Source organism: Lipophrys pholis (assembly GCF_963383615.2).
Source record: "Lipophrys pholis genome assembly, chromosome: 3".
Lineage (NCBI taxonomy): Eukaryota > Metazoa > Chordata > Actinopteri > Blenniiformes > Blenniidae > Lipophrys > Lipophrys pholis.
Genome location: NC_137627.1, coordinates 16,128,019 through 16,149,097, shown reverse-complemented (window position 1 = coordinate 16,149,097; position 21,079 = coordinate 16,128,019). Strand labels below are relative to the sequence as shown.

At 43.9% G+C, this 21,079-nt stretch overlaps 1 protein-coding gene across 2 annotated transcripts in view; it reads left to right on the top strand.

Moving 5' to 3' along the window:
- Positions 1–21,079, top strand: part of sik2b (salt-inducible kinase 2b) — a 50,946-nt gene that overhangs the window by 28,049 nt on the left and 1,818 nt on the right. For both annotated transcript variants that reach the window (XM_080459519.1, XM_080459518.1), the window contains exons 5-13: positions 8,157–8,281; positions 9,080–9,203; positions 12,399–12,625; positions 13,650–13,802; positions 14,256–14,414; positions 16,462–16,693; positions 16,784–17,077; positions 19,965–20,122; positions 20,854–20,967. In XM_080459519.1, coding sequence (XP_080315645.1) covers positions 8,157–8,281; positions 9,080–9,203; positions 12,399–12,625; positions 13,650–13,802; positions 14,256–14,414; positions 16,462–16,693; positions 16,784–17,077; positions 19,965–20,122; positions 20,854–20,967 — 1,586 coding nt within the window. The remainder of the gene's footprint in view (positions 1–8,156; positions 8,282–9,079; positions 9,204–12,398; positions 12,626–13,649; positions 13,803–14,255; positions 14,415–16,461; positions 16,694–16,783; positions 17,078–19,964; positions 20,123–20,853; positions 20,968–21,079) is intronic.

Below are 21,079 nucleotides of genomic sequence, written 5' to 3'. Positions count from 1 at the left end.
CATGACATGTCTAAACTTCCTGCCCAGATCATTTGCACAGTCGGTGTCAAGAAGTGGCGAGAGGCTACTTGCAGACATCCTGAAAACTTAAGAATCCAAATAGTTGGTTGTTAGGGAAGAATATATATTATCAGAGGAGCTAAGAAATATGTTTAGTTAAGAGCTAAACAGATGGAGAACAAAAGAGGGATCAAGACCAGAGGCAGAGATTTGAGGCTAAGCTGGAGGTCTGTAGTATGAGCATCAGAATGTGATCATCAAGCAACTGGCATTTCGAGCTGGCTGGTGAGAATGTCACCCTACTGCTGCGTCCCGGTGAAGGAGGTGGAGGCTGGAGTGGCAGGAGGAACAAGTTTTGGTTTAATGGAGGGGAAGAGAAGGTGACTGGCGACTTTACATAGTCGTGGATAAGAGGGTGAAGGAAGAGTGATAAGGAGCGTGCATAGCATGGTGGCATGGCTGCAGCTGTGACAATAAGCTGAAAAAGGCAGAGGTTTATCTGAGGATTTATTCCGAGCCGATGCTGAAATCCATCGAAGGTGAGCTGATCGCGCGAGGACTGCTAAAAATACAGGTGTGAAGGGATACCAGGCACATGAACGTGTGTCTCCTGTCCTCAGAGGACTTCTCACCAACTTCCCAATAAAGAATAAAATCATTGTTTCTGGACTTGTGAAATATTGACCGAAGTATACATTGAACACCCCAAATCATTGTGACTCAAGGTACAGCTGCTGTTGTGCAGATTGGGTCTGAAAGGCTTCGGCCAGATGAAGACAAAACAGACCCAACTATAGAATACCTGCATGGTTCTGTGCATCGTTCTGCCTGGTGTTTCTCAGAAGGGTCCAAGATGATAACCTAGAGATGTTATTACTGCACCAGTAATTTTCACAAACATGTCTGACTCACAGCCGATTGTACGCACGGCAGATTAGATTTGAGGCAGGAAAACAATGAACAGAACATTACCTGGCTTGTGATTAGAGGAAATGTCTCTGGGGAGGACATCAGCAGTAAGGTACACTCTGTGCTCCTCTTACCCACCGCCTGCTCCGACAAGTTTGGTAAGTGGTACATCGAGTTTAGATGAGCAGACGTGTGAGATTTGTACTCCACTCGAGAGCGGCTCCTTTCAGCACACTCGTTCCATAGTCATATTGATCTACTTTCTTTTTTTTTTCTTTTTTATGTCATTCACACTGATGAAATCTTCGCCATGTGGCTTTGTTGCAGCCCATGGTAATCCAGATTGCCCGGTAATCCGCTGATTACTTTGAGATCCAAACTGTCCTGGGGCTACAGCTCATGAGAAATGATTGATTTAACTGTAAAGTAAATGTATCTATAAAGTGGAACAAAAACTGTAAAAATCTTTACCCTCTTATGACTATAATCAGATTTATTTTGATTTATTGTTTGTCGAATTGTCACCAAATGTGCAATGAGAGAGTGCTTCTGGTCCAAGATACCTTCAACCTATAAAATCTGGAAATTATTCAATATTTCTGTGTTTTTGATCTTACTAAGACATGATATGTGACAGTTCTCGGTGCTATTTCTGTGCTTTCTGCTAGTTTGAATTTCCTTGACATCATGAATGATCCAGCGGTTATGTGACGTAAACGTGAAATGATGTCAATGAGCAGGATAGAACTTTAAATGGTTAAACTTGGCTTTTAAAAGCTTAAAGCGACAAATTCAAAAACAGCTGCATTAACTCACTTTTTTTTCGCACAGTGTGTTATATGCATATTCTGTGTTTATACACAGTGATTAGTGAACTACACCCTATAGGCACAATATAAACTGAATTGTCCTTAAGGAGACATCTCTATATGCCTTTGACTCATCCAGCTCATCCTTTAGTCCCGAGCTTAATTCATCATTCAACTTTGGGATTGTTCTTCCCTAATCCTTTTGCCTTTACTGATTTTTTTGCGCACCAAATATTGATTGATTTGAACATTAGAAAATGCAATGTAAAGTTGCATCGTGTGTAAAATGTGTTCTACAGATACAGCTCATTATTTACCAGACTTAACTCTCCATAAAACATCAAGTAATATTACTAATGTTACTCTGAAGACTTTAAAGTATCCCTGAAAGTAAAATGTGTTGAAATTGCGTGTAGTCGAACAAGAAGAAAACCGCGAGGTCGGCACAGGATTAGCAGGAGAGATTTTATCACCCACTGTACCTGCACAACCATAACAAACTAACCAAGCAACAGTGCATGTTTTTTTTTTTTCATTGACTGAACTCGGAGAATAAAAAGAACCCAAAACACATGCTGCAGTCACCTGAGAAAATATTTTGAATTGGTTTAATTGGGGGTTTTTTTGGTCACACCAAAGATGAAGTCATAGTCGTGGGTGTGATTGTTTTTCTTAAAGTAACATGTTGGTTGATAATGTTCTGCAATAGTGAATCAAACTCTGAAACTTTGTTACGTCTTTATGACTTGCTGTGTTGACTTCTGCATGAAAAGGGATCACCCAAATAGACTTCATTTCTATTTTGGGTCACCTGGATACCGTCATTTCCGGACTGTAAGGCACTTAAGGGTTAAAGGCTTAAACAATGATGCAGCTAATTTATGGATTTTTACGGGTTAACGAACTTCATACCACACATACATGAGTGATGCCTTCAGGTGCATCACATAAGTCTGACTTTTTTTTTCTCTTCTTCTTCTTTTTAAATTTGGTGGGTGCGGCTTGTATTCAGGTGCCTTCAATAGTCCGGAAATTACAGTAGTTGTTCATTCCTTTGATTATCATTAACAATAACAGTAAATTACAATGCTGCTAACTGCCAGCAGAAGAAAAAAAACACTTTCTTTTCTTTTGAGTTGCACAAAACTTGGTACTTGGGGATGTTTGATTTGAATGTTCAAGAAAAATTGAGAAAAACAGAAAACCTTCCCGCACCAAATGTACTATAATATTTTTTGAGCTGGTGTTATTTATCTTTGAACGTCCTACAGTTTGACGTCTCCCTCTATCACTATTTATCACAAGTGTTGCAATATACGATGGTTTGTAAGACCTGTAGAGCGATTTGTATATTTTACCACATTCTTGGCAATACACAGGTCTTATCATGGTGTCCTCGCACGGCTTCACCAGGTTCACTGAGGAGGTTAAAAAAAAAGATTAAAAAAAGATATCTTGCACTAAACGCATGCAGAGTCTGGGTGAGCTGGTTCCCTGAGGTGGAAACATGGCGTAATTTGTCATGGTGATCATGTAGGTATTTGACCCAAAATGTGCCGACCACAGTAATGCCTACTCTTTCTTTCTTTCTTTCTTTCCAACAATAAAAAAAAAATCTACTGATTCTAGATTCATGAAATATCATTCAAATCCATTCTCAGATCTGGAAAGGTTGCAACCATCAATGCCACGATAGTGAATGCTCGAAAGAAAGTAAATTAAAGGCGACAGCCCAGTAAATAGTCGGAGAATTCCAAGTTTTAAAGGAATCTAGCAGCGTGATCTACTGATATTATTAAAGTTAATGACATGTAAAACTGGATTTTAACTGATGGCTCTTTTAGAAGAGAAGAAGCCACCGAAACCCGTCCATGCGTACGCAGGAAACAGAAAGTGAAAAAGGAAACTGAGCTGTAAAAAAAACTAAGAGGGATTGCCTGCTACTTTTCCTCCTTGGCCAAATGCAACATAAGTGACAAAGCCCTAATACAATCTAATATCTTCATGTAATGGGGCATCAGTTGCAGTGAGTTAGAAGACGAGACACGGGAAGACAGACTTGGAGTCGGCAGATGTCTGCCTCGGTGGTTTGGTGTCATGTGGTGGTGGTGGTGGTGGTGGGTGGGGGTGAGGTGTAGATGTCTTGGTAGACGTTAGAAATCAGGAAAACTAATGTGTCTGATAGAGCATGTTGGTCTTTATGGTATAAAGTATCGTTAAGGAGGTTTGCTCTTGTTTTTTTTTAGTTTTTTTACCAAATAAGCCTTACACACTTCACTGACTTTAGTGTTTCAGCACCCGTTTGTCCGTGCCCATCCAGACAAATTGCCCGTGCTTCCAGGTTTTCCTCCTGTTGTCCAGTGATGCCTTACTGTTTTCTAAAGGCCACCTCTGGTCAGTCTGTATGAAGCTTAACCAGCAGTCAGTCAAAGAAAGGTCATGTTCGTGGTGGCTGCAGAGGAGAGTGGAGCGGTAGCAGCAGGGAGTGCCCTTAATGTTTTCACTTCAAATAGTCCCCTTAGGTTCGATCTGACAGATTGAAGGGGATGGAAAGAGAGGCAGCGGTGGCAGAGGAGGAGCAATAACAAAAACAAGAGCTGTTTGTAGGATCAGAGAGGAAGAAGAGGCTGTCTTAGTGGCCTCGCAGGAAAATATGCATCTCAATGTGTTGGGTTGTGTCCTTGTTGCTGTTTAGAATTAAAGAAAAAGGAAGATTTTAAAGCAGAAAATCCACTTTTTGTCATATTTTTATCATAAACAAGCAGTTTGTGCCTCATTAACTGTCACTTGAATTGCTCAAGGTTAAACCCTTCCACAGAGTGATGGTGCTCAAAGTGCATCAAACCCTGACGGTGTTTTATGGTCAATTAAATGATGTCAACAATACAAACAATGTCTCAGTCAGCGACACACAGTAAAGAGACTTTGACTTTGTTCTCCCAATAAACGTTTGAGTATTTAAACGGAAACTGCTATAGCTGTTATCAAATTAAAAGAACACTTATCACTAAAACCATTGAACCCCTTACCATAAGAAAAAGAAGTTAGATAATCGTCTATAAAAAACAGTCAACACAAACAAGTTTTTCACATAAGTCCTTTCTGCTAATGGTCTTCGAGATATTTGGGCAATAAAACATATTTGTTTGTTTTTTTTCATTTATTTTATTTATTTTCCAGCTAGATACTGCAATAAGTCTTTATAATCTATAACTGATGCACTTCTTTTGCATCATGATTTCTTTGCAAGAATTAAAATATAAAAATCTTTATGGGACAAGGCGGCCTACAGAATATTTCCCCTTCCCCCAAGACATGGACGTTTTCAGTTTGAAGTGGAGGACGCGAAGGGACAAGAAAAGCTTTTACGTGATAACAAATGTGGAAGAAGACATAAGGACAGGCATGTGAAAATAGTGTGTTGGGAACCAATTTTTTCCCCCACTGCCGTCCTGGCTCTGAACCACACATAAACAATATATAAGCTGAAACTGTGTGCAGTATCCCAAAATGTGAACGTGTGCCATAAAAACACAAAAACTGTAACTTCTGTCTCATGTCTTATATTTTTCTCTTATTTTAAGTCAACCTTTTAGGCTTCTTCATTTCGCTCCTACTCATTTTAATACTCAACATGCGCTCGTGGTGTCTACTGCTATACCGTGACAATGAAGGCTTTCAATTTCAATAATGCATCTGACCTGCTGTTGCGGTTGTGTGAACGTCTCTGAGGGACGGTGGTTGTCTGTTCATGACGTGCTTTGGCCCCCTCACCACCCGCTGCAGGTCCTTCCTGTTTCTCTGTACAGCTGCAAATCCACACGGTCTTTAACTGACCTGTGCATTACGGACTGCGGGACGCCATCCTCCCACAGCGGCGTGGTGACACTCAATGATTCCACACACACACACACACACATGAAGTTATGAGCTGCCAGCTGGGGTCTGTTAAAAGCGTGGCATCTTTTTGCTAATACTGTATTATGCTAATTGCGTTGTGTGCGACATCCCCCCTCCCCCCCCCCCCCCCCCGCCCCGCCCTTCCTCATTGAGCTGCAACTGCTGTTGTTAGCCCGCAGCGTGCTGGCGTGTTTGACGTCAACCAGTCTGCTCAGTATTCAGCTCCATGAAATGGGTCACAGCTTCTGACGATAAACCAACTGCACTGCTCCGCTCGGCTCTGCCTGCATCTCACGTCTCACCTCCACAGCAGCAGCATCATCAGACGGTAAACATACTTGTAATAAAGCCGCCGTGTCGTGCTGCTTTACCTCCGCACTTTAGTTCAACCACACCTGCTGCTACCTGCATTGCAGTAATTGGATGCACTCGCATACGCCGCTGTTGCCTTTTCATTTGGAATTTGCCAAATGCTAATCTCTCTGGCCTCATCTCTACACGTACCCAAACTAGAGTCTCCTCCACCTTTTTCTTTTGTGTGATGCACTCTAGACTCTTTATGGTTTCACTGTTTTCTCTCTTCTTTTTTGGGCAGAGAATGAGACTTTTTTTTTGGTAATTCCGACACAGTGGGCCTTGCTGCAGTGTGATCACAGCATCTGGATATGGTTTGAGTTTGATTAGACCTATAGACACCCACAGTTTGGTTTTTACATCTAAAAACAATTAAAACAACCTTTCAGGCGGAAAAACCAAAATATTGCATCATTTGATCTGTTTTGATACTTGTTGTTTTAAACTCCAGGTTGCAGTTAGGTCACACAATGTCAGCATGTCTGCTCTGTACACTCCCACAATGACATTTATAAGGTTACACAGGTCTGAAGGTGCAAAATTTTTTGAATGTCCAAATTTTTATGGACCTGACAGGATGTCAGATTCCATATAAATGAAGGTAAAAAAATTCAATAAATAGAAAAACTGAAGAAAGTAACGGCCTACTTGTAACACACCATGCCACCGTGATGTCTGTTAAGGAAACATTTTAGCCTTCATATGAGTAACTGTAGACTCTTTGTATCCGACGCAATGAGTATGTACAGGCGGTGGGGTACGCATGTTGTTTTCACAGTTTTCTTCTTTTTCTGAGAACAAATAATTTTTCACAAAAACCTTAAAAAGTTTCTTTATGTAACTTTTATGTTTATGTGGGCAGCGCTTTGCTTGCCCTGATTGCTTCAAAATTAGATTTATTTTTGTGAAAAGAATCTCAAAAAAATATGACGTTAATGTCATAAGCTCATGTTTTGTCAGAGCAGAGATCGTCAAGGGGCCTCCAGGAAATAAAAGGTTGGGAACCGCTAAGAGAGGTTTTGTGTTGGTTGGTTGTAGGCGTGGTCAGTTTGCTGTGGAGTGTTTTGAAGGACGATGATTAAGAAGGAGACGGGGATGCTTTGCTCAATCTCTCTTAAACGCGGCTTATTGTGTGTGTATTTGTGTCTTTGTCCCTAAACCCATATAACCGCCAGCCCCATTATGTAAGCTACATTTGTTTTAATCCGTTATTTGTTTTGTAATACTTTTTATTTTTTTCCCTGTTTATGTAAATGGTTGGAATTATGGGAAAACGGTGGGGGTGAAGGGTTAACTGAGCTGCGAAGTCCCATGACACCGTCCTATTAACAATGAACGCCATGGTCATTTTTATTTATTTATTTATTTATTTATTTTAGTCGTTCAGAATAAAAACTAAGTGTATTCATCACAAGTTTAATGAATCCCTGTTGTAAAAAAAACGAGGCAGAGTTTGTCACCTCTAAGAAGCAGTTATTGAACTTCCTGTACCATTAGAAAATCTAGTGAAAACCAAATGAGCAGAAGAGAGAAAGGATCCCTAATGGGAGATGATTTGGGATGTGTGGAGAAGCAGGGAACATGTGTGAAAGTGATATGAACTAATATATTTAAAAAAAAAATAAATAATGGCTTGGCTGAGTTGTTGCAGGCACACAAGTTGGCTGGGTGCGATTTGGCAGATATCGCAGCCATTTCCAGTTTGGATTTTAATGAAAGGCAGACTTCGACTTTCCAGCATGTTGTGTACTTGTGTATTTTTTGTGCAAGTGTAAGTTAGAATTCCCTTTCTTCTCTGAAGATATAAAAAAAAAAAAATCAAGAGTTGTAGTCATCGTATAAGCAACCAATTTGAGCACAGCACCGGTGACCTCATATCGTTCTCCAGAGGAGGTTACCTAAGACAAATTTCCTCCATGTTCAAGTATGCTGCCGTCTTGCTACATTACGCAAACTCTGTGTGAAGACACCACACTCAATCGTAAAGCAACACTCTCTCTTCTTTGCTCTCCACAGTTTATTCACGATGAACTCAAATGTTTCTATTTTCACTGTTGGAGGATTTACCGACTCCTGGAGGAACTGTTGGACGTCAGTCCTTTGTGACCCATTAACTTGTCAGCGAACTTTGAATGTTTGACATTATCGCTCACCTCTTCACCTCTGTTGTTTGGTCTTGTGTAGATTTTGGATTTGGGAACTTCTTCCAGCCTGGGGAGCCTCTGGCCACATGGTGCGGCAGCCCGCCTTACGCCGCTCCAGAGGTCTTCGAGGGACAGCAGTACGAGGGCCCTCAGCTGGACATCTGGGTAAATGAAATGCTGCATGAAGAACACAACTGTGGATAAAACCACATCATTACGAGGATTAGAGGAGCATGTCATATCCCGACTCCCTTCCCAACAGCTTTTTTTAATTTTATTTTTACTTTTAGCATCATTCAGTTCTGTAAGTTACACGAAATAAGCTGCAATCCACTTCTGAGAATTTTTCTATATTTAAAACTATAGAGACAAAGTTTTGATTCCATAACATCAGCAGGTTTAGTTCCTGTCATACGACTCTGTGGTGACGAGGAGCAGGATTTCCCAATCACAGTTCATAGTCTCCTTGGACTGTAGATTGCAATTAGAATATGTGGCTTGACTGTACAAAATTCTAGAGGGGTTTTAATTACAGACCTGCTATAAACATTGGAGATTAAAATACTGACAAGATATTAAACTACAATTGACCAGGGCAGAAGCAGGGAATACTCACCTTAAAAATGTTGTGAAGTAAAATTGATCCGTTCGAACAAGTCTCCGGATAAAAAAGTTTTGTTGAATTATCATAAAAGGTGTTTGTAGATTGTGTGTGTCGATTTAAAAATAGTAGTTGTACAATGAAAGATGTATGAAAAAGAAATTGCAGTATGTTCTTATACATGTAAACGGCATTTTCTTTACATTAAGCACCAGAGAAAAACAGGATCAGGTAATAATGATGATGATGATGACGATGATAACATAGGCTTTTGAGACATCTGCTTCATTCATCAATCCAGTGTTTGTTGCTGCTTCTTGTCCTGAGGTGGTCTCTGTGTATGCCTCCGTTTCTGATCCCAGAGTATGGGGGTGGTACTTTATGTACTGGTGTGTGGAGCGCTGCCCTTCGATGGGCCAACTCTGCCTGTTCTTCGACAGAGAGTCCTAGAAGGGAGGTTTCGCATCCCCTACTTCATGACTGAAGGTAAGAGGAGTGTCTCTCTCTCTCACTCTCACTCTCTCTCTCACTCTCTCTCTCACTCACTCACACAACCAAAATATGAGACGGTGCCAACCCTTTCACATCACGACCTTGAATCATGTGAATGCACACACATGCAGTGCATTTATGACAAGCCTTCATATCTTTCTCCACATTTTTTCCCCCTCAGTTCCACATCATGCTATCATAAAGCTTCTCGTGAAGGGAATTAGTTGCAGTTTCCTGCAGGAGTCACCATACTGTTGACTGTCCGCTGGCTGACTCTGGTGTGGCTACAAGTCAGAAGGTCATTTCATTAGTGATAAAGCAGTACGCTCATTTAACGTGGATTCAGCATGAGGCGTTCTGAGTGTGTGCGAGTGCGTGTGTGTGTGTGTGTGTGTGTGTGCAAGCTGCAGCGTGAGTCAGGTTGGATAGCTGTTTCAAAGAAGCCCTGCTGTTAGCGCCTGTGCTGGCGGGCTGGCTGCAGATTAAATCCAGAGCTGGAGCTGTTTATGTAACCTGGGGAAGAGCCAGTGAAGCCCCCCAGCAGCTTGCCTGCCTGTCTGTCCCTCTGAGGAGGTGCTGTCTGTCTGTCCGTCTGTTTGACTCATGCTCTTGACTGTGAGACATCTTCCTGCCCGTCTGTGGCCTTGTCTGTTTTGCTTGCCTTGTTTCTTGTGGCCCATCTGCGAGTCTGAAGCAACTTCTCCGCGGGGGGTGTGGTGAGACAACCGAGCAGATTTTTCTCCCTCCCTCTCTCGCTCTCTCTTCAAGACCTTGAAACAATTAAGACATACGGGGAATGTAGGAGTGTAATGTCAGCTCCGGGGCCAGACTGACACTCGAACCCGCCTCCCCACCCCCCCAGTCCAGCCCCTGTTCCCCGAACAGGGAGAACAGAGTGTGCTGATTGCTTCATCCAGAAACAGTCCATCTTATTTCCTCTCGTGGCTCTCGGCGGCCAGCGCTGTGGTGCTCAGCACAGCCTCGCACCGCACTCCAAACTTTCCCCAGAACATCTGAGCACTGCGAATGTTGAGGTCCACCAACAACTGAGTGACGTACAAAGTGAAGGCAACGTCCTTCATATCTCGGATGTTGCAGTTGCGCAGGTCACATACAGCTCAATGTTGCTGCTTTGTTGCTTTTCCCAAAATATGAAACTAAATCGCATGTTGTTGTGGAGATTCAGCGCAGTTTGTGTTTCATTTTACCTTTAAGAAGAAAATCTGTTTCCTCGGTCGTGATGGTTTGATGCTGTGGTTTATGTGTAAAATAGACATGAAGTCAGCCTGAAGGACTCAACATTTGTTGCAACGTAATTGAACTGCCCCTCGTTGGAGGACTCGGTGCAACATTATACCACCGGAGCGCTGCAAGTGTTAACGGGAATGCTTGTGCGGTTAAGTCATAGTGGTGCTCTGGCCAAGAACAGAGTGTCAATCAATCAGCCAACCAGCTCATGCAGCATCGACCCCCTTTATAGACTCTCCCCGGTGGTTAGTTCAAGCTTCAGCTGTTGCTATAAACACGGCTGTGGCAACAAGCCGGAGCCGACTAACTTCTGTGTCGGACAATTTGTAATGTATTATGCGGTATTGTATTGGAGGCGAGTTGTAGCTTAGCAGCTACACAAGCCACTCAGAGGCCACAGCTTGAAGTGAAAGTGCAGCGAAGGGCGCGCTGGTTATGCACATAATGGGGTGTGTGTGTGTGTGGGGGGGGGGGGAACGGCCAGGCACGAGGTAACAAAATGTGATGTAAGCAGATGTTAGTAGATCAGCAGGGCAACTGAAAAGAATGTGCAGCAGGGAGTTAAAGTTGGCAGCCAGGTCCTTGAGCTTTCTGTTATGAACTGCTAAGGTCTCTTAACTAATCTTGTGGTAGAAAACAGAATATCTGCTGTAAGCGAAAGCAGTAAAGCCAGAAGGTCGAGCGTAGAAAACTTGACACGAATCCATTTAGTTTTTCTTTTGGTTTTTTTAATCCCTGAAATGATTATTTGCTCGTTCTCTGTTCTGTTAAAATCAGGTGCCTTTGAATGTTTTGCTCCAGTGAAACTACTTTGATCACTTCAATCTAAACCAATCACTTTTTGTTTTAAAGTAATGTTGTTCAATAATTCACTTATAAAAACCATTGTCCTATGCTTTTTAAGGCGTGTCTTGCACTCTGATCCAGGTTTGATTAAACCCAGCACAGACCAAAGAGCTGCAAGCAGAAAAGAAAATCTGAATCCTTGAAGCAGATCAATACTGCATGACTGAAGAAGTGATACAGCTACATTTGACCCCTTCATTCATGTTATGAAATGCCTGAGTTCTTGGCTGGTTAAAAAAAAAAAAAGAAAATAAATAAAATCCCTTCACAAAAACATTGTGGTGTGTTTTCTTCACATTTGGTCCTGGCCAATGTGCTGCACCATACATCAAGTGTGAACATTGCCGGATGAGTCCCTGGCCCATCAAACCTGATTATAATAAGTACTTTGTTATCAGGCTTTCTGCTGCGCTTCATGGTGACGCATTCATTGGATTCAGGTGTGTTGGAGCATGAAGACGTTGGAAACATGCAGGATCAAGACTCTTTTAACGTGTTTAAAATGTGCATGTTTGGGAGTAGAGTAGAGGCAAAACATATTTTAATAAAGCGATCATTAAACTTCGAGAAAATAATGGAAAACTGCGGGGCTTATTTGTTGAAAAGACACCTGTTTTGCTTTAAGCCCATAGCAGCAGAGTAAGTGGGTAAGTATGCCGTGTGGCAGGCAGGAATGTGCTGCAGACAGTAGGGTGCAAGCAGGCCAAAGCGGCACAGCCAGGGGAACTGTAATCCTGTTAAGAACCCAGCTGTGTCTGACGTCAAACTCATCTAGCCACTAACTAGAGGTGAGGAGCTCTCATTAGGAGGGAGGAAAGACAAAAAGAGTGCAGTCACGCTATTCGTACGAGACGGGAGGAGAAACTAAGAAAAGAAATTTGAAGATTTAAAGGTTTTCCAGCGTTATTTTTGCTCTGCCTCATCTGGGCTGCTTTGATGAGGATATCAGGCTTAATTTGTCTCATCGCAGCTTATACAAGAAGTGCTCACGCATAAACAACCTCGGTCATTTATAAAAGTATATGAAAAGCTATTTTAAAAGAAAGTGTGGTCTCATCCCCCTCCATCATTGTGCTGTCTTCCTATCCCCTGCAGACTGTGAGCACTTGATCCGCAGGATGTTGGTCCTCGACCCGTCGAAGCGTCTGTCTGTGGCCCAGATTAAAGAGCACAAGTGGATGGCTCTGGATGTTCCTGTGCAGAGGCCTGTCCTGTACCAACAGCCTCTGTCTGCTGAGGGAGAGGCAGGTGTGGGAGAATACAGCGAGCAGGTCCTGCGCCTCATGCACAGCCTCGGCATCGACCAGCACAAAACTATAGAGGTGAGAACCGAGCAGGGAGGAAGAGCTCATTTTCCAGCAGGGGCGACGGTCGGACAGTTATAGTTCAAAGATTCAAACTGACAAAGGTAACGGTGACATGCATTTGTGTAAATACACAGCAGTAAAAAGTAAAAAGAGACTGCAGCGGTTCAATGACTCAATGGCTACATGCTGATTCCAATAGGCTAAAATGTTGATACCAAGGCTGAAATTTGGGAACATTGCATATCTGCAATGGTTTTCTGGTACTTCTGTCACGGAGAACTATGGTGGCATACATATTGAAATCAAGTGTTTAAATGAAACATTTGAGTAAAGAACAACCCTGTTTGGTCTGATGCAAAATTAGGTGAGCCTGTTTGAAACACACTTGGGCATCAAACTATGAAAATGGAAATGGAAATTTGAGTCCCTGAAGAAAACCCACGCGCAGGGGGAACATGCATATTCCACACAGAAAGGCCCCCAAGCCCTCTGCTGAACACTACAGGCCACGGGGCCCCAAAACCTGATCACTTTATTTTTTAAGTAAACTTGTGTGACAAATTGGACGAAATTCTCAAGCTGGAGATGTCATGATAATGAGTGTGGGATTATGTCCAGGAAGACATTGACTTGTTAAAATACACATGAGAAATGTATTTCTCCTTGGTGTTTTTTTTTTTTTGTTTTGTTTTTAACAGTCAAGCTTATTTTTTTGTTTAGTAGATCAGTTTTCTGTTTTTATATTTATTTACATTCCATTGCATGATATTAATTCTGATTTAACAGTTCTGTCTTTGTTGAGTCCGCTGTGACTTGGACTATATTCAGTGTGCCGCCTCTCTTTAAAAAAACTATTGTACTTTTGTCTGCTTTCGGCTCGTCGGCTGCAGCGCTAACCCAGTTTCATACAGGGATAATTAAGGAATTATCTCACCGTATCATAAGAGCTGTCACAGTTAAGTCATGCAAAATGGGAGGTGAGCTTCACTAATAACTTCAATTACAGACACCAGCATTTATATTGTCTGTCATCCTCCAGTCACTGCAGAACAAAAGCTACAACCACTTTGCTGCTATCTACTATCTGTTGGTGGAGCGGCTCAAAGCCCATCGCTGCAGCTTCCCCGTCGAACAAAGACTCGACGCCCGCCAGCGACGACCCAGCACCATCGCCGAACAGACTGTCGTCAAGGTAACCAGCAGGGCATCGGGGCAACAAGGGGGGGTCTGAATAATGTGTACAGATTGCTATCCACGCCTCCCTGATCAAAGCACTGTTATTCACACCTGCACCCAGGAACAAACGGACTGACGGCGCCATTCATTTGTTCAACCACGTCTTCCTGCAGTCTTCTCCTCACAGCCTTGATCTTAATGCAGCTTCCTCGGTTACATTATTCATTAATTTTTAATTGATTCTTTACTGACTTCCTCTTCTCATCAACACTCAGTGCCCTTTCCCTTTCTTTTTCCTTGTTCTCGACAGTCTTTGTTATATTGTTTCCTTTGAATTATCAACTCAAACTCACTACAGATCATTTATTTTGGAATTACTTCATGATAAGGGGTAATGTAAGGATTTGGAATGCAGTAATTGATCAGTGCAATGTCAGACATTTTCTCTGTTTTCCCTCTGTCTCTGCAGTCGACCAGTGGTTCAGCCCAGGTGGGGCTGCTCCCGCAGGGGGTTCGTCTGTTGCGTTCCCCTGCCGTGCCCCAAGCTTCTACTGATGCTTTCACCTTCCCTCAGACTGCATGTCCCCTGGAGCAGAGTTTCATGGTGGAGGATGTAAACACGCCCAAAGTAGGTCCAACACCAGTAAAAAGACAATACTGCTTGGGGAAGGATGAATTCATGTTTGTGCTTTTCCTTGGTTCTGTCCTCCTCACATTACTGCACACTCTCATGATCCCACTCCCTTTGATTCTCTCTCTATCTGGTTTTTTCTTTTCTTTTCTTTTTTTTTTTTGTTACAGACAGTTATTCCGGTTATCAGTTTTCACAAGTGTCATCCTTATAGGCTTGACAGTGATTTGCTTTGATAAGCGTACCCTCTCAGTGTGAACCAAGTGCTCTTGCATGTATCAGAGTGTGTGTGTGTGTGTGTGTGTGTGTGTGTGTGTGTGTGTGTGTGTGTGTGTGTGTGTGTGTGTGTGTGTGTGTGTGTGTGTGTGTGTGTGTGTGTGTGTGTGTGTGTGTGTGTGTGTGTGTGTGTGTGTGTGTGTGTGTGTGTGTGTGTGTGTGTGTGTGTGTGTGTGTGTGTGTGTGTGTGCGCACACAATCCAGACTCCTTTGAGGTTTTGAGCGTCAACCTGCCAGAATGCAGCTGACTTGTCCTCTTATGTAAGCTCTCAGCCAACGCTCTCATCAGACAGGACAGCTGCCTGTCCTGCAAGGCCTCTAGACGTACACACACACACACACACACCTACAAATACACTGCTCTCCTATTTTTTTTTTTCTCTGTTTATCCATGCCAGCCAGCGACCTTTTCCTCCACGCCTGTTGTTGGACTTACTGCTTATTACAGAACGCAGACGCCAATGCCTTCATAACACGGCCTTACACACCTGTAGGGCTACACACACACACACACACACACACACACACACACACACACACACACACACACACACACACACACACACACACACACACACACACACACACACACACTCGCCAAACATGCAGTATCATTCCTCTGGATTTATTTTCTGTCCCACCCCCACTCCTGGCTCCAATAAGGAATGATTTGCACGTTGTTTTCTATCTGTGCGCGTGTCCGGGACTCTGTGTGCATGTGTGTATGTGTCCATGAGTCTGTGGTGTAAGCAGAACAGAACAGAGCAGAGACTCAGGGTTTGTGTTATCTGCGTGAATGGAGTCTGGTTATGTAAGCGGTCCTGTGATGATGATGTGACCTAATGCAGAACTGAGTGAACACACATGGACAGGAAGCTGCTCCGCTGCCCCAGCGATCTCGACGCCCAGACTTCCTATCTATCAGCCAACAGTTCGTCTTTTCTTTTTCAAGCTTTTTGTATACTTCTGTTCTTTTGACGGATTTCTTTCTTCTTCAGCTTGTTCTTTCTCATCTTTTTATCCAATGACCTCCCACCCTCCTCTCTTTTCTCCACTTTTTCAGTGTACTTTTCCCCTCTTGTCCCGTGTGTGTGTGTGTGTGTGTGTGTGTGTGTGTGTGTGTGTGTGTGTGTGTGTGTGTGTGTGTGTGTGTGTGTGTGTGTGTGTGTGTGTGTGTGTGTGTGTGTGTGTGTGTGTGTGTGTGTGTGTGTGTGTGTGTGTGTGTGTGTGTGTGTGTGTGTGTGTGTGTGTGTGTGTGTGTGTGTGTGTGTGTGTGTGTGTGTTGAGTAATAGCATTCCTATCCTATCCCGGTACACTACAGAAGGCAGATGGGGAAAGTTGTACTTTCTACACCAGGCTTCCCACTCACTCATGCAGATGATCCATGTGTATGTGTCAGTCACACAGCACATCTAGTCAAAGCTCACTTCCTGGCCCTGCATTCCTTCGTCCCCACACTCGACACCAACACACAGGCCTGCAAGCTGTAACAAACACACTCCCTCCGAATATGAGACCAACTGTGGCGAGTGGAGGACAAACAGAGGAAGGACGGTAGCTAATTGAGCTCTACTTCTCAGCATGGTGGTCGCCTTCTTGTGTCCAAGACTTCAAGCACAAAACATTTTATTTGTGTGCGTGTGTGTGTGTTGAAGACTCTGGATAACATTTGTTTTCTAGTTTTTCAATTATAAATGTGTTCTGCTTTCTTCAGTTTGGACTAATAGTTATTTTTCTTTCTTTCTTTCTTTCTTCTGTCTCATCTAGGTAAACGGCTGCCTGCTGGACCCCCTACCTCCCACCACTGTCCTCCGCAAGTCCTCCACCTCGTCGCCTAGCAACATGATGGAGACATCGATTGATGAGGGCATAGAGACGGAGGAGCCCGATACAGAGGATGATCCCCCCCACCTGCTCTCAGCCTATCAGACGGCTCGATTTGGCCAGAGGAGACACACCCTATCCGAGGTCACCAATCAGCCAGGGCCGTCGAATCAAGGTCTGAGGGCCCAGATCACCTCACCAAAGGATTTAAAAACCCAATTGATCATTTGGATTGCCGACTCAAACTGAAATGTTTGCTCTCCAGGTAAACTATTCGCTCTGGGCCACAACCCCTCCATGGGCAGCGTGGACTCCGACATGGGCTACGACATGGGCTCCATGCACAGTGACCTTGGTCTGCTGGAGGATCCCCCCTCCCTCAGTGAAGTGGTGTCAGCCAACAGCTCTGCCCCTGGCGTTGCCCCCACGCCTTTCCTGAGCGCGCGGCCTGCCAACCCAGCGATGGCTGCCCTGACGTCCCAGCACAGAGAGACACACAACCGGTCCCCCATCAGCTTCAGAGAAGGACGCCGCGCCTCCGACACCTCCCTCACTCAAGGTCAGAACCATCCATGTTAAATGACTTCTTTTTTTTTTTATTTACAACACATTCATTGTTTTCTTCAAATGTCTGGAATGATCCTTTTGCATGCACGAGGCCACTCTGCCACCTTGTGTTATGTGACGTAGAACGTTTTCTGCTGGGGGAAGAAGAGTTTCTCACTATTTCCAGTGGAGGACAAATTCCCGTTGAAGGACAACTGCACTGTTTTTCACAAATCTATAGTTAAAGGTCAGGATGCGTGACACTAGAGAAAGGTGATCTGTCGTTGACTATCTGATAAATGCCAAAAGCTTCAAGAGCATGTACCACACATAAGCTCCTTCATTGACAAGTCGGTGTGTGAGCATGTCACTTTGGTGTAAGACTGTTAAACGGCTGTGTCAGACGTCACGGAGGAATGCCTGCACGCCTACAGCACTGTGCTAAAACTTTTAGACCAGAGTAAAATGTTGCAGACTAAGAATCCTCTCATAATGGAAGCATCAGACGTATTTGTTGTGGCTCAACACGGAGTGAATGAACAGAAGAGAAGTCAGTATTTGGAGTGTCCACCACCAATACCTCATCACTTCAGTTCCCTCCAAACTGTTTTTGATTGTTTTGTGAAGTCAAAGACTGTGAGTCCTGTCTCTTCCTGTAGTCCAAAACGGACAGAATGATGCTGAGATCAGGTGTCTGTGGAAGCCGTAGTAGTATTTCCAGAACACATGATCTGTTTTTATACCCAAACATAATGCTAAACGCCTACATGATTGGCATGACTATAACCCAGTCGGGCATAATCACATTTATTTCAGACAGTCCGTTTAATAAGAAAAAGTACTTATTGATATTTTGATCCTTGTAGTATCTTCGTCAGGTCAACAGTGCTTCGTCCTTTAACCCAAAAGTATTGCTGACCAGAACATCAAGAAGTACTTTTTTTTTTTTTTTTTTTCCACATGGTGGAAAAAGAGATGCATTACTCTCAGAAAAGAGAGTACTAAAAAAAAAATAAAAAAAAAACACTGAGAAAGACCGTTCTAAAACTACAACAACAATAAAAGAAGTTGTGTATGGTTCCGTTAATGAAGTCACAAATCGGGACACTTTGGAGAAACATTTGCATATGAGGATGATAGAAAAGAAGGATAAAGTGTGGGATAATTCGAGGGGAACTAAAGTGTTGACAGGAGTGCAGAAACATTTGCGACTGAGCTGGCAGTTGAGTTGCATTGTGGGTAATATAGGTGGCAGGTTTTGACAGGAGAGAGGAATGTGTGGAATGAAAAGAAGCTGCTATCTTTGGTGCGTCTGCATCCTTTTGGATGCGGTCCGTCGTGATTCTGACGTCAGTGGAAGTGCAAATCTAAATCAGTGCAGCGCTCTCAAAAGCCTCAAAAGACCATAATGCAATACAGCAAACTACAAGACATTCTTGACATGTCCTGTTGTTACTGTACTATTCCTGTATTGCTCTGTCTACAAGGTTGAATGGGGCGAGTGCAGGCGCACCATTGAAACGTCGCTGAAAGACATTTCTGTGACAATTGCTGTCTGAAGTGGATGTAGACGAGCTGGGTTGCGAGAGAGCCGCTCTGAAAACACACATCAGTCACACATAAGTGTCAATTAAATGCCAGATCCGACACGTCTGCTCGCACTCGATCGCTACGAGCTTGCAGGGAGCTTATTGCGTCAAGTGTCACAGTGTATATGTCGAAGGCTCCTGGATCCGCAGAGCGTCGAGGAACTCATGACGCTGACATGGCCACCTCTGCTACAGCTGCTCTTCACACACACGTATGTCTATATACATATATTCATACATGCTCGTCGCTTCCAGAATAAAGTGCCTCATCGCAACCTGCTCATTTGCTCCCTCCTTTTCTTTTTTCACACACTTTTTTTTCCCCCTCGCTCATCTTCTCCAGATTCTCTGACGACGACAACGGCGATGATTCACCTTGTGAATCACAAACAGATATTTGAAGGTTTCAGCCCACATCTCTCTCTCTCTCGCTCTCTCTCTCTCTCTCTCTCTCTCTCTCTCTCTCTCTCTCTCTCTCTCTCTCTCTCTCTCTCTCCCCCCTTCTTCCCCCTTTTCTCTCCATCTCCCTTTTTCTCTCACTCCCCTCCCTCTGTGCTGCTCAGTCCCCATCTTGCTTGTGTTTCTCTTTTCAAAGTTTCACTCTGTGGCAGGCGGGATTTGTTTCTTCTCCACATCAGAGGGGAAGAGCAGCCAAAATATAAGAGGGAATGTTAAACAACTTCTCGATCTCTTCCCTTTACAGCCTGTTTATTCCAGACCCGCTGGTTGTAAATCACCTGCACTTTAGCCAAATCGAACCTATAATTATAATTTGAAAATGTGTCTTTCTTTCCTGGCTCCACACCGACAGTCTGCACCGTGCGCTCCTAGTTGGTATTTGCAGTTTTGTTTTTTTTTGTTTTTTTTCGTAATCCTCTTTGGAGAGTGTTGATGCAGTGGATTTCTTTGCGTCAGACTGCTGACTCCGGTTTTAAATAACTCCCACCATCACAGTGAGTCAAGTCCTATCGTTCACAGCCGCAGCTCGCCACCACTGGATGGGTCTTATCAGAGCTGCTCGCGGTGGCACAAACACACACACACACACACACACACACACACACACACACACACACAGCGGATGATGACGTACGTCCAGGCACATCGTCACAAGGGGCGATGAATGGTGCAAACGGGTCAACTGACTCGCTCACGTCAGCGACGACTAATCCTGATGCGGCGAGAGGATGGTGCTTTTGACTTCCTGTTATGAAGACAAAAGTCATTTTATTGATCGGCGGCAGGACTCAATGCTGACCCCATTTTGAGGGGATTTTCTTTATTTGTTTGTGTGTGTGTGTCTGTTCTCAGGTCTGGTCGCGTTTCGCCAGCACCTCCAGAACCTGGCGAGGACCAAGGGCATCCTGGAGCTGAACAAAGTCCAGATGCTCGTGGAGCAGATGGGCTCCGGGGAGGGGGCCACCATGGGCCCCCTGGGACCACAGCACCACTTGCACAATCTCCTCGAGGTTAGTCCCACTCCATATTTGCTCGCACGCACACCCCGTGTGATCTCACTCTTTTCCCAGACCCATTCAATCCCCTCTTACTGTCCTGACCCCATGATGCCCTGAGGAGGGGGGAAAAAAGTGGCACCCGGGCTGTTGTGTAACCCCAGGAGAGGCAGCCAACTGTGGGTGTTGACTGTCTCCCGTCTCCCGGGGGCCGGCAGCATGGGCTAAAATGAATGCACTCATTGTTGAGTCAGTCACAATTACCCAGAATAGTGAATGAAACTGCAATTACACAAAAAAGACAAACACCCATGTACACAAAGTGACACTCCACAAGGACACCCATTTGAGGAGCGATCTGCAGAGGAATCAAAGCCCAAACAAACGTACGGCATGAATTGTAAAACCCGAAAAGACGCATTATTTTCCCCTTTGTCCTCTCATATTGCAGTAAAGCAGCTCTTTGCTGGTTATAATGCTCGACCCCCATCACGCTTTTAATTTGCCTTCATTTCATTTACCTAATCTGTAATCCCTGCGGTGCATGTCATTCAGTCAAACGCATCTGGCTGATCACAACACAGGCACTCGGGCAGGAGACGGCAAAGATGATTCAGTTAGACAACACGATGAAGCGCCCAGGCCCTGACACAGCTTTATTAAGCCACAGGAGGGGAGACCTGGGCCCTTGAGCATTTGTGGACAAGCAGCCCAGCTTCTGTAACACTGTATGTTTTTGATTGAAGGGTGAGGCATACAAGCAGCAGGAGGGCCTAGCTTTATACCAGGGCGGGCCACAGCCGCCTCTCCTTTCCCGCAGACAGAGCTTGGAGACACAGTACCTCACTCACAGGCTGCAGGTACAGTGTATTTTACACTCATTCATTCAGTCATCAGGTTTATAGCTCATGTAGCTTTGCCTAAGCCTAAGTCCTTTAATTTAGATTAAGAAGTGATTCAGTACATTTGTAA